The sequence below is a fragment of the Centruroides sculpturatus genome, unplaced genomic scaffold (assembly GCF_000671375.1).
Source record: "Centruroides sculpturatus isolate CEXI.00-Female unplaced genomic scaffold, Cexi_2.0 scaffold27, whole genome shotgun sequence".
NCBI lineage: Eukaryota > Metazoa > Arthropoda > Arachnida > Scorpiones > Buthidae > Centruroides > Centruroides sculpturatus.
Genome location: NW_019384318.1, coordinates 1143494 through 1157705, shown reverse-complemented (window position 1 = coordinate 1157705; position 14212 = coordinate 1143494). Strand labels below are relative to the sequence as shown.

Sequence of the window (14212 nt, the reverse complement as noted above, 5' to 3'; positions counted from 1 at the left end):
NGTAACTGGCGAATGCATTTCTTTTGCTAGAATTTTAATGATGAAAATTTAATTATGATCAACTTTTATTAAATAAAAATATTGTTTGATTATTAATTAATAAAGTAAATTTAAATTTTCACGCGCTAACTCGCGGGATTTCAAAATTTCCTATCGGGTTTCCATCCCCCTCTCCCTTTCCTTCTTCCTCTTCGAAATTCCTTTTGGAAAATTAGGAGTAGCTAATTTAAATTAATTTTCTTTGATGTCGATTGAATCGAATTGTTTACTCTTTTGATTTGTGTTGGCGGAGCAAACAATCTCCACTCGTCTCTTTACCTAAATGTTATTAATCTAATTTAATGAAGGTAACCTTAGTGTTAATAGTAATTAGTTCAATACAAAAAAATGTTTTTTTTTGTTTATTTTAGTAAGAATTTTTACAAGAAAAATCTAAAGATTTCTATGTAAGAAAGGATAACAAGTACTTACATACCACTGTTAAGTAGATAAATTGAAAGATTTGAAGAGGTTTTATTTAATTGTTTATAGAAGAACTTGTTTAAGTCGGAATTTTCTTTCTTTTTTTTAAAACATTTTTTAAGGTTTTTTCTGGGAATTTTTTACGTGTCTACGAGTTAAAATGCCACGGGAATTTGTAAAGGTATCGTGTCTTTCTGAAAGCCAAAACTATGTGGATACATAAAAGTGAATTGCTCTTCTAAATCTCAAAGAAAACCCAACAGAATTTAACCAATACTTTAACTCTAAACTAGAATTTTAAACGTATTTCTTCAAATACGATTATCCAGAATTTAAGAATATTAGTTTATATTTTATAGAAAAAAAAAAAAAATCGATGGATGTTGTTGTAAACTAAATTATTTTCTCGTAAGAAATATTGAAGATATAATAAACGAAGCCACGTTATTTTTGTAATATTAAACGTAAATTTAATATTTTAAATCAAAAGAAAATAATGGATACGTCTATTTTTTTTAAATAAAAAAAAATATTATTTACTATTTCAAATAGTTTTCTCTTATAAATCGATACAAAGTGAAAAGGTAATCCACCCACCCCCCTTTATATTTATTTATGTATGCAGCATATCTGACATTAGTTTAAAAATGGCCGCTTTGGCAAGTCTCCTGTTTCATCTGGAAATAAAATAAATAAATAAATAAAAGTAACAGATTTTTTTTAACGTTAAATACTTCAAAAATTTTTCAGAAATTTCAAACATTAAAATTTATTTTAATAATATTTCAATCTAGTAAAGTATATTAGTGTATACCCCTAGTAAATTGCCATAAAAAAAAAAAAAAAAAAATATTTCAAGTTATGCTAATTGTAATTTAGATTGAATGCTAATATTGTTGAATATATTAAGATGAAATTTCCAGTTATAACTTTGTTAAGATTCAAGGAAATAGTTTAGAAACTTGGATATAGAAAGTTGAGATCTTCGAATTGTTTAATATGGAAGAAGTATTCTCTGTCTAGCACTAGAAACTATTCAATTTTTATACAATTTCACCAGAAGATATCTTGTAAAAAATAGGAAATATATATATATATATATATACGTGATATAAATGCCAAGTTGAATTTTATAATGCAAAAAATGATTTATAGCTGCATATAAACGATTTTTTGTAAATTTTTTTATTATTGTAATTAAATTCGAATTTTTAGTTTGAAAAAATAAATTAAAGCATAAAAATTACTTTTTAAATTATAAATTATTCTCGTTAAATATCGGAGGAATTTTTTTTTATTATTTTTTTAAATAAATACCTTGATTTAAAAATGTTTCTTTAATTACTGTGTAAGAATATTTTTTTAAATTAGTTTTAAATTTATTTTAAAAGGATGTTATAATGATTAAAATGTGGGAAAAAAACGCCATTTTATTGTAATTTTATATTCGTGTAGCAGTGTTTTTTTTTTTAAATTTTAATTATATTTTTTTATAGTTTCTTTCCTGGAAAGTTTTGATGTTATTGTAAGTAAATCAAGCAAAAATAGGGAATAAATTCAAGCAGAAAAATAGGGAATAATGTGAGAAATACAAGCAAAAATAGGGAATAATGTAAGAAATTCAAGTATATGTAGTGAATAATATAAGAATTTATATAAAAACACGTGTAACTTTTATATATTTAAGGCAATTTTAATATTTTCTCTCTTTTATTTACTTATTTTTTAATTAGGTAATGGGGCCTAATAGATTTTAACGCAAATTTAATGAATAACATGGGAATTATAATATTTTATATAATTTTTTATTCGGTTTAGCAGCAACCTTTTTGAATTTTTTATAGTCTTATTCTCTGGAAAATTTCGAGTAAATTCGAAAGAAGTTTTTGTATGTATGTGTGTGTGAAAGGATCCACTCGCTGTCGATAGTATCAGAAGCTAGAGTTTAAGATAGTGAATTTTTATTGTTCTCAAAATTCGAAAAGATGCTGAGTAAGACCAGGAACCGTTGTTGATAATGAAGATTCCTAAGAATTGCAATTGATCCATCCCTCTCCTTCCATTGATATAGATTACCTCCACTGAAACAGGGGGAAAAAGACAAGAAAAAAAAACACAATTTTCAGATAAGAGAAAAAATATAAAAAAAAACGAATTTAAACTGTAAAAAAATATGAAAATAAAACTTTAAAAAAAAAATCATTTCTTCTATCTAACTTTATAATTTTAGTGATTTTACTTGTAAATTCCCGTATTGGTGAATTGTAATGATGGCTAACAGGAATATATACAAAACAGGTTGATTATATACACAAGTTTTTAAGTAAAATTTGAATTTTTTTGTTGAGGATTTTTTGGAGTAAAATCGGAGTAATATTTTATTATCTTCAGGAGAAAGCTGGGAAAAAAAATTACTTGAGGAAGTTATTGATGCAGAAACCGTTAGATAAATTAACTCGAAAACATGATTGATTCAATGGTGTGAACTGTAAATTATTAACCACTGTAACCCCCTTTTTTTTGGGTTCAAGATAAATGATCTCTGGTAAGAAAATTAATGCAAAGGTTAAACGTTTTAAACAAAATTTAATTCTTCTTTTCTACTTAAAAATAATCTCTTTTTTTTTAAAAAACAAGAGATAAAATTTTACTGTCGATATTATTGAAAAATTACGATATAAATGATAAAAATATTCTTTTAATTTTTATTTTAATTAGGGTATTCCGTATGCCAAATCTCCGGTTGGTAATTTAAGATGGAGAAAACCGATTCCTCTTTGGTCAGACAGCCAGTGGTGCAGACCGAATCGTAAATTAAATTGTAAAAATTTCGGTCCACCTTGTTTTCAACTTAATCCTTACACACGCCAGTACGAGGGGAGCGAAAACTGTTTGTATCTCAACGTGTGGACACCCACTCTACAGAAAAATGTAAGTAAATTTCTCTTGTAGATTCGTACAATTAACACTTGATTAAATGTAACACATATAAGTTGTAGGTGTAATAAAGGAAAATATGATGTAGAAAGTTACATTTGTTCCTTTCTTCTACGTGATATAGGATACTATAGGAAATATAGATCTGATTCGTGTGTTTACTCGTCATGGTCTGTTAGTTTTTATAGCTGCTGAGGTCTTTAGGGAGGTTAAAAGCCATCAGAAACTATTGGAGTAGAATGAATACAATTTTGATATATATTCTAGAATTAATGACCTGTTCTTATACGAACGAAAAGCCTATCAAGTTTAATTTCTTTATATATTCATATATAACTTATTTATTTAAATATAAATGCAATAAACTATATACTAACATCGTAAAATCAAAAATTTAATTTATGACTAATCTATCAGCAATAAAAAACGTATTATATGTATTAAAATAATAATAATAAAACAGGAAAACAGCATCAATCATTATCATATCCGCTCTTTAATTAGTTATTTAACAATATTATCGAACCGTGTTGACACGATAATAACTGTTATTAATATTTAAATATGTGTTGATTATTAAAATATATGTTTATATTCATGTAATGAATAATTTATATGTGAGAAATTTGTTTTTAATATCTAAAACTTGCCTATTAAATTGAATTTTTTATGGCTATACACAAACACACATATATACAAAGATAGAAACTTTTTATATATGTTAACGAAAAAGATTTTTTAGTGAATAAATTATTGATTTTTTTTTATATTCTATTTGTCTATTTTAATGTATAAGGAAGAGAAATCATATTTTTTTTTATTTTTTTAGGTGTAGTATAAGCCAAACTGTAGTTTAAATCTAGTTATAATGTATGAAACATGGTCACGAATTATGTATAAAATATGAAAACAAGGAACATATTGCTAAAATATTATACTAATAAATAGGGGGAAAAAGAATAAAAATAGAAAAATAATAATAATAATTGTAACTAAAAATACGACTGAAATTGATAATTTATAAAAATACAAATGAAATTGATAATTTATAAAAATACAAATGAAATTGATAATTTATAAAAATACAAATGAAATTGATAATTTATAAAAATACAAATGAAATTGATAATTTATAAAAATACAAATGAAATTGATAATTTATAAAAATACAAATGAAATTGATAATTTATAAAAATACAAATGAAATTGATAATTTATAAAAATACAAATGAAATTGATAATTTATAAAAATACAAATGAAATTGATAATTTATAAAAATACAAATGAAATTGATAATTTATAAAAATACAAATGAAATTGATAATTTATAAAAATACAAATGAAATTGATAATTTATAAAAATACAAATGAAATTGATAATTTATAAAAATACAAATGAAATTGATAATTTATAAAAATACAAATGAAATTGATAATTTATAAAAATACAAATGAAATTGATAATTTATAAAAATACAAATGAAATTGATAATTTATAAAAATACAAATGAAATTGATAATTTATAAAAATACAAATGAAATTGATAATTTATAAAAATACAAATGAAATTGATAATTTATAAAAATACAAATGAAATTGATAATTTATAAAAATACAAATGAAATTGATAATTTATAAAAATACAAATGAAATTGATAATTTATAAAAATACAAATGAAATTGATAATTTATAAAAATACAAATGAAATTGATAATTTATAAAAATACAAATGAAATTGATAATTTATAAAAATACAAATGAAATTGATAATTTATAAAAATACAAATGAAATTGATAATTTATAAAAATACAAATGAAATTGATAATTTATAAAAATACAAATGAAATTGATAATTTATAAAAATACAAATGAAATTGATAATTTATAAAAATACAAATGAAATTGATAATTTATAAAAATACAAATGAAATTGATAATTTATAAAAATACAAATGAAATTGATAATTTATAAAAATACAAATGAAATTGATAATTTATAAAAATACAAATGAAATTGATAATTTATAAAAATACAAATGAAATTGATAATTTATAAAAATACAAATGAAATTGATAATTTATAAAAATACAAATGAAATTGATAATTTATAAAAATACAAATGAAATTGATAATTTATAAAAATACAAATGAAATTGATAATTTATAAAAATACAAATGAAATTGATAATTTATAAAAATACAAATGAAATTGATAATTTATAAAAATACAAATGAAATTGATAATTTATAAAAATACAAATGAAATTGATAATTTATAAAAATACAAATGAAATTGATAATTTATAAAAATACAAATGAAATTGATAATTTATAAAAATACAAATGAAATTGATAATTTATAAAAATACAAATGAAATTGATAATTTATAAAAATACAAATGAAATTGATAATTTATAAAAATACAAATGAAATTGATAATTTATAAAAATACAAATGAAATTGATAATTTATAAAAATACAAATGAAATTGATAATTTATAAAAATACAAATGAAATTGATAATTTATAAAAATACAAATGAAATTGATAATTTATAAAAATACAAATGAAATTGATAATTTATAAAAATACAAATGAAATTGATAATTTATAAAAATACAAATGAAATTGATAATTTATAAAAATACAAATGAAATTGATAATTTATAAAAATACAAATGAAATTGATAATTTATAAAAATACAAATGNCTCAAAAAATATATTATTTTTTATATTTTAATTTTATAAAAAAATAAAGAAGAAATGTTTTTATATAAAAAAAAAATAAAAGAAAATAATTCTATTTTTGAACATTATTTCAAGTCAAAAATCGTTATATATATATATATATTTTGTCTTTTTTATTTCATCTTTTCTTTTAAAAGATAATTGAACAAACTTCAAAGTAATAGAAAATATCATCCACCCATTCACTTACATTTGTCGATAGAAAAAAAATATTATATATAAATCTTTTTTATACATTTTTTTTAAATAAAGAAAAACTAATTTTTGATGAATTCTTTCTGATACTTTAGCTGTTATTTATCAGCAATCTTGGCAATCTGTCAAATGAAAAGTGATATCTCATGTATGCAGCCATATTGATACAATTTGTTCCATTCTTTCTAACATAATCGAGTTTTCTTTTGCTTAAAGATTATTACATTAACTTCTCTCCCTTCTTCTCAATTTTTCTACATCTTCCTCTTTTCTTTTTCCTAATTTTTATAGAAGGAATTAATTAAGATAATTGGATATACCGAAGACCGATACGTCCTCCATATTTCTCCCTCCCCCATCTTCGTCTTATATATTTATAATTTAATATTAAATTTTAATTACATTTTTCTAATCCGTTTAATGAATACAAAAATGTTGTTATAACTTGTAAAAATTGAATTTTACTTCAAAGAAGACGAAGAAGAAGGGATATTTCTAGAAGACGTAATGAGATATTTTTGTTTGCTTGTTTTCTTTTCTTTTTTTTTTTTTAGTATTGATGAACAATAGAATCAATCTGGATGTAAAGTAAAATAGTTTTACTATAATAAGAGATAGACCAAAGAAGAGGAGGAAGATGAAATCTTATTTTATTTTATTTATTTTTTTCTTTTATGTTTGTATCTTTCGATATTATTGCACTCGTCTGATGTATCGAGATATCAGTAGAACTAATATAAAAGAAACGAACAAACTATCTTCCCTGTTTCCCCTTCCCCTTGCCGCTTCAATTTTGTTGATGTTGAACTTAAATTTATTGTTCAAGATCCCTTTCTTTTGTGTAGAACTATCAGGTAGGGTATAAACTATAATATCTTATAAATATATACCGTATAGATATATATATTAAATTGGATTGTACGTATGTTGTATTGCTTGTAAAATTAACTTTGTTACGAGCATACGATCGTTAGAAACTGGTAAAGTAAATATATTTTTTTAATATTTTTTCTTATATAAAAGAAAATGTAAGGATGATTTGCCACTCTAGACGGCTAAGAATATACAATTTTTACGGTATAAATGTATTAAAATTTTGTAAATTTTACTGTAAAGGTTGTAAAATTAACTCTGTTACGAGCCTAAACTGGTAAAATACATATATTTTTAATAATTTTTATATAAAGGGTGATTTTATGTAACGTAATAAAAAAGGTGTCTATTTTACACTCTAGAAAGCTAAAAAAAAAATACATTTTTTACCGTATAGAATGTGTTAAAGTCTTGTAGAATTTACTATATACGTTGTAAAATTAACTTTGTTACAAGCTTGTGATCGTTAGAAACTAGTAAAGTGAAGGGTAGTTTTTACTTCAAATTGTTTCACCTTATATAGAAAAAAATATATATAAGAAAGGGCACGTTTTCTTTACTTTAATTCTATTAAAAAAATTACCTTTTCTTTTGTAAAAATTGTAAAAAAAAATTGGTTTTGTACTATACTTTATTAATAAAAAGCTTCATTTTTCACTCTAGAAGAATCAAATATAGGCTATATATATATTTGAAAAATTTTAAATGCTTACTTACAACAGATTTATTTTTAAAGATGTGTACAGACATACGGACCAACATTACAAATATGAAAGCAATAGGGTATTTTTATTCAAGAAAAGGCAGATACAAAATTACTTTCTTTTTTTATTTTTTTATTTATTTTTTTACTTTACAAATTATTTGAAGGAGAAGGGAAGAAATTATAATATTTATGTATTGGATATTTGACGTTTGGGTAGTTTATAATGAAAGTTTGATTGATAAGGCGGGATGTAAGCGTAGAAGAATGTTACTCCGTTACGAATTATGCATCTTGTTTTCTTTTTTTTTTAAATATCATAATAGTATCGCCATTTTTTATATTAAATATCGATTTTATTTTTTTTTACAAAAAGTTTAGAGTCGAATGGAACAGTTTGCTGGCTTCTTCTCCTTCCTTCTTCTTCTATATTTTTTATTATTTTTTCTGGTTAGTGAGCACCGGTTTTCTTCGTTTCTTTGCTTAAAATAAAAGGAACAAATCTCGATGTTCTCCAGCTGATCTACCGCTGTCATTTCTGCTTGCTCTCCTCTTTATAGATTTTACAATTGATGATGAAGTACCTTCATCCCGCTTCGATACTTTGTATCCATCTTTCGATACGAAACCTCTCTTTATATTACTTTTTTTCCCTATTTCTTCTTCCTGGGGTGAGAGAGATGAATATTTATCATCCCCCCTTCTGTCTGAATGTTTTGCTAGCGTAAAGACGACAGAAATGACCGTCGGTGGGACAATTTGGAAGTTTGCAATTGATACTTCTAAACTGTTTTCTACTCTATCGTTCGAATGCAAAAGATTTCGCCTTCAGTCCACGTTCATCTCTAGTAGAATCTTCTTAGGTAATCCGACTTCATCACTTTGATGTTGCCATTAACGAAAGTTCTGTGAAGTTGTAACCCCGTAATGTGGTGTTTTCCTACTGTTTTTTGATTGCTTTCTCCTATGAGGGCAATCGTACAAACATCCCATAACCCCAGAAGATATTTTCTAAAGATTCCGGATGCCATCTCCTCGACAGTAAATTTAATCCGATACCTTAAAGTATCCGAATGTATCTCTATATAATGGCTGTATCTTAATTATATTTACCTTTCATTCACTCGAAAATAATCGCATTTGATGTGTAAGGTTATTATTAAACCGCTAATAAGCTAGATATGATTAAATTTCCTTCAAGGAATAACTCTTGCATGAAACCTAAAGGTAATATTAAAGTCAATAACAAATTGGATTAAATTCAGGCGCCTCTTTACCCTTTCCTCCTCTACCAAAGATTGCTTTCGATAAGCAAATGGCTAAAGTTTAATGTCTCTTAAATAATTTGTCGTGTAGATATGTCCCTGCCAATTTCTGCCACTGTACTTGGCAGTACTTCCGCGTAGGACGAGTATAGAATTTTAAATCTACCCCTCTCCACCCTCTCTTGTATTTTATTACTGTAAAATTTTGTTAACTAAACACTAAATCGTTTTTTCGGGGTGTTCCTATACGGCAATTTATCTAAGAAATTGTGTTTTCCTTTACAGTAAACTAGAATAGAACGTAGTTATTCGTGTAATAAAGTCACACAATAAAGCTTATTTACAGTGAAGTTGTCGTCAGAAGAGAAAGTTTTGAAAATGATCGTAAAATCCCTTCAACTGAAGAGTTTATAGACGAGTCGATATGTAAATTTACATTGGCTTCCATGTTTTCTATAATGTTTATACGCTTGAATGTTCTCCTGTATAAAAACACGAGCTCATTTTTTTTAAAATTTTATTCAGATTTTAAATACGAAACTTCGCCTTAATTAGCGATTTTTTACGCTTAAATTTAAATTTTTATCTTCTAAAATTATTTAAAAATATTTTTAAAGTGTTATTTATAATAATAAAAAAAATTATTAAATTTAATACTTTAAAAAATTCTCGAATTTTTCAAGAAATTTCAATAAATATAACAAGCTCTAATTGTTGCGTAACAATAGATGATAAAATTGTAGATTTATCGTGAATTTTTTAAATATATTCTTACGTAATAATCGAAATATATTTGGATTATTACGTAACAATGATAAAATTCTAGACTTTTTCTAGAATTTTAATACGCAATAATACAGATAAATATCGATTATTACGTAATAATAAACTACAAAATCATCGAATTTTTCTAGAATTTTAATACGTATTGTTACGTAATACGTTTTACTTGTAAATTTCCTTATACAAACAACGGAATTCGTTAGGAAACTAACAGAAAACTTTTTTTGTATGTGATGAATTAGTAAAGGAAAACAAGACGAATATTTATGAGATTTACGGACGATCTTCTTTGCTAGGATAATTTGACATCCTTAAGGGAATAAAGCACAGAGAGCGTGTTATTGGAATTGATCTATTCGAGTAACATCCAAAGCGAATGAAATTTCCCCAACTCTGGTCACAGACTGTAAATTCTCTTAGGGAGAGTAATTATGCGAAAGTATTATTGATTCCTTCGAGTGTAATTAATCCTATAGGCCTCCTATACATAAATTATAAGGTATATATAACTTTGTAATCGAAGAAAATTGCTTTTAACCATTCGATAACGTTAATCGGTTTACGGAAATCTTGTGTCTTGGGTGCTTTATGACATTTGTAATGTGCTTTATGTGTGATTTGTTAGAGGTTTAGAATTAATTTTGTATTGTTCTCAACGTCGTACTTCGTTGTCTAAATTCTAGGGATTTATATTGCCGTATAAGCCTTCGTATTAAGCCTTAAAGAATGCCTTATATTAGAGATATTAAATGCTACCTTTATAGAGCTTGTTGGATCTGAGAGTTGTAACACAGGAGTGTAAGACGTGATTCGGGCTTTTATCAATTTATATAATTTTATGTAAGCCTTTATATTAAGCTTTAAAGCCTTATACTAAAGATTAAAATTAATTTTAAAGGCACTGCTGTATGACGTTACAGTTGGCTACGAAAGTCATAATATCCTAACGTAGTTACCATTCAGGCTTTTAAACCTTATAAATTGCCTCGTTAAATCATTTTACAGTAAATTTCACACGATTAAAGTGTAAATTTTATTATTTCAGGCGAGATTAAACGAAATACAACGAGACGTTCTTGGTACATGTTCTTAAAGGCACACTGTAAGGCCTTTAAGATTTCGTCTTGTTGAATCCTCTTGTCTTAAGGCATCCTTAAGTCTCACATGACCTTATGGCGTGCCTTACGACCCAAAATTAATTAATTTACATGGATTTTTTTTATTATTATTTTCAGGTGGGTTTGAACGTCATGATATGGATCCACGGTGGCTTCTTGCAGTTCGGTAGTGGCCATCAAGCAGGCTTGAGCCCGAGTGGGAGGTTGGCTAAACAGTTAAATACAGTGTTTATCTCTTTTAACTACCGTCTACACGCTCTGGGATTTTTGGCACTGGACCTTTTGGAACCGGACGAAGTCACTTATGGTAATTATGGCTTCTGGGATCAAGTGGAGGTATTACGTTGGGTGTCGTCCAACGTTCACTTCTTCGGTGGAGACTCTAATAAGGCAAGATGATAAGTACACGCAATTATTTTAAATTGAAATACAAAATTTAATCTTCTCTTAATTAACATTATGTAAATTCCACGGTTTTAGGATTAATTAACTTAAATAAGCATTAAACCTTTTAAGAATTTATTGTACAAGTTAATTTAGAATGAGTTTCTTGATGAGATCTTTTGGTTTTCCTGGAGAATATCAAGTTTAACCACGAAAAATTGCCACTCTTTAAGGTAAGAAAGGGACGTAGGGAGTAAAACGACTTGATTAAAGTATATAATTATCGTTTCTCACTTAAAAATACGAGAGAAATTAGAAAGAGGAAGCTTATTTCTGCCATTTTATGGGTGTTTTTTTAATGATTTCTCTTAATTTTTATGAGGTTGACGGTGAAGAAATCGAAGGACTTCGTTACTTTAAAGGCTATAAAATTCAATTATATAGAATTTTGATTAAAAAAATCTATATTATTTTAACCTTATATGCTATATAGATTCGAGTTATAAGAATATATTTATCTTAAAACCTGTGTAAAACTGATAAAGATTCTTTACAGAAAATACTGTATCAGAGCATGTTTTGTGTAAAATTCCGTATAAAAATACTGTTTTTATAGTTTATAAAACACGTATCGAGATATTCAACAGGGATTTCAAGAGGGACTGCAAAGGTCTATGATACCAGTGAGTGTCTGTAATCTGAAGGAGCGCGTAATGAGGACTCGTAAGCTCAAGGAACCTCATAAATGATACCCACGATTCAGGAAGCCCATAGTCATGGTCCTTGTTTTGAAGGAACTCGTAATGAAGACTCGCGAGTTGAAGGAAGCCCACGAGTTGAGAGAGACCATAGTGACGGGAAAATCCTTATTGAGGCCTCATAAGAGGATTCCCAAAGCGTATGGATACGAGATAAAAATTCTCTAGGATTTATGGGCTTATAACACTGATTACGACAAAAAAATCATATATATTTCCCTCCATTTTACTCACATTTATTGCAACTATCGATTCCTTAAAACATAAATCATCTTCAGGCACAAAAAAAAAAGAAACAGCATACCTTATATATTATTTATATTATTCATAGCAATATTTTGAATTTATCCTCTTCCAAAATCTCTTATTTAAATATTTCTTGAATTATTTAAGAAATTTTTACAAGTTTTTAACAAGATTTTATCCAAATTTCGATGGAAGAAAGGTGGAGAAAATTTGGATGTTGATCACTAAGTTAATAGGAAAGATTAGATGCTGGAGACAGAGAGAGCGAGAGAGATTTTAGCATCTTCTTTATCCGTTAGAGTAAGATAAATGAGTAAAATTACAGCAACAAAATATTACAAGGGATAATATCATGTCATCTGTGAATGGAGAAACATTACTACGACATTAAACCAGATTGATTTACAGATAAAACCGATATTTTTCACCCTTAACGTATATTAATTTGTCATTTGGATATATTTTTCTTATTATAAACGAGTAAAATTGCATGAAATTTATAACTTTAAACTATATTAATCTTATTTATAATCGATATAAACGATTTATTAATCAAATTTTATGTTTTATAAGTAATTCTTGCTAATTTTGACGAGGATGAAGTGACTTAAAATTCGTTTATAATGTAGATTTAAGTGTGAAATTTTAATGTTTTAAAGTAAAAATTTATCATTTTGACGGGTTTTTTTTTTTTACCTCTGTGAAGAATGCCACCGTAAATTATAGAAATTTAACATAATGTCAGGAATTTTTACGGTTTTACTGCATGATTTTACAGGATTAACGCTGTAAAATTCGGTAAATTACAGCGATAATTTAGGAATTTTGGTATTATAAATAAAGAAAAAAAATTGGCAATTTCGGTGCATTCTTCATAGGAAAATGCCAAGCGGTATAGTTTTACTGCACGATTTTACTGCAAGAATATATCATCACCCAGCTAAATATATAGATAAAAAGCTATTTTTTACAGGCGATTTACTTAATTTAACATTAAATTTTCCGAATGAACCGAACTTTCGTTGCATGCAACCATTCATAAACAAGCCAGAAAAAACAAGAACTTGTTTCTAAATTGACCGTGCGAATATATATATTTTTTTTAACTTGAATTTATTCTATAAAATAAGGTTTATATTTCGAGTTTAAGTTGAAATTAGCAGCAAACATGCCCATATTTACGTCTTGTAACGTTTCTAAATTGAATTTAAGCCCGGAAATATGTAGAGATACATAAATTTTCCATTTAAAATGAATAATTATTGACATTTTAACCGTTTAGAATTAGAGGGAAACTCGGTTTAGGGAAGCAATTGGCAAGGAATTATCTTTAAAGGCGTGTGGGTAACGAGGTTTGGAAATTAGTAATTTGTATATAATATCGGCGAGCAAATTCGGAAGCGATCGAAACAAGGCTATTTAGTGTGTTAGAAACAATGCGTAAAGGCCAATGCCTCATTAGCTATTCAAGTATCCATTCGGTGGCTCTACTCGCTTTTAATGGGCTCTCATCGATTCCGGTGACAAACATTTCATTAGAACTCGCGGCAGATGTTTAATTTCGTCCCTTTACATTCAAAATATATTCCTAATTATACAATATTGTTCCTTCCTTCGTTTAAATTTTGAAATTTTTAGAAATCCTCTTCTGTAAATGCTCTTTTGCTTCTTCTTCCATACATCAGAGAAGTGCAAAGGAGACGAATTTAATTGAAAATCTGTGTATTTTATTG

The 14212-nt window shown here is 25.9% G+C and overlaps 1 protein-coding gene across 1 annotated transcript in view; it reads left to right on the top strand.

Moving 5' to 3' along the window:
• Positions 1-14212, top strand: part of LOC111624562 (para-nitrobenzyl esterase-like) — a 66183-nt gene that overhangs the window by 47129 nt on the left and 4842 nt on the right. The window contains exons 2-3 of the mRNA XM_023367447.1: positions 3181-3393; positions 11209-11481. Of these exons, the coding sequence (XP_023223215.1) occupies positions 3181-3393; positions 11209-11481 (486 nt within the window). The remainder of the gene's footprint in view (positions 1-3180; positions 3394-11208; positions 11482-14212) is intronic.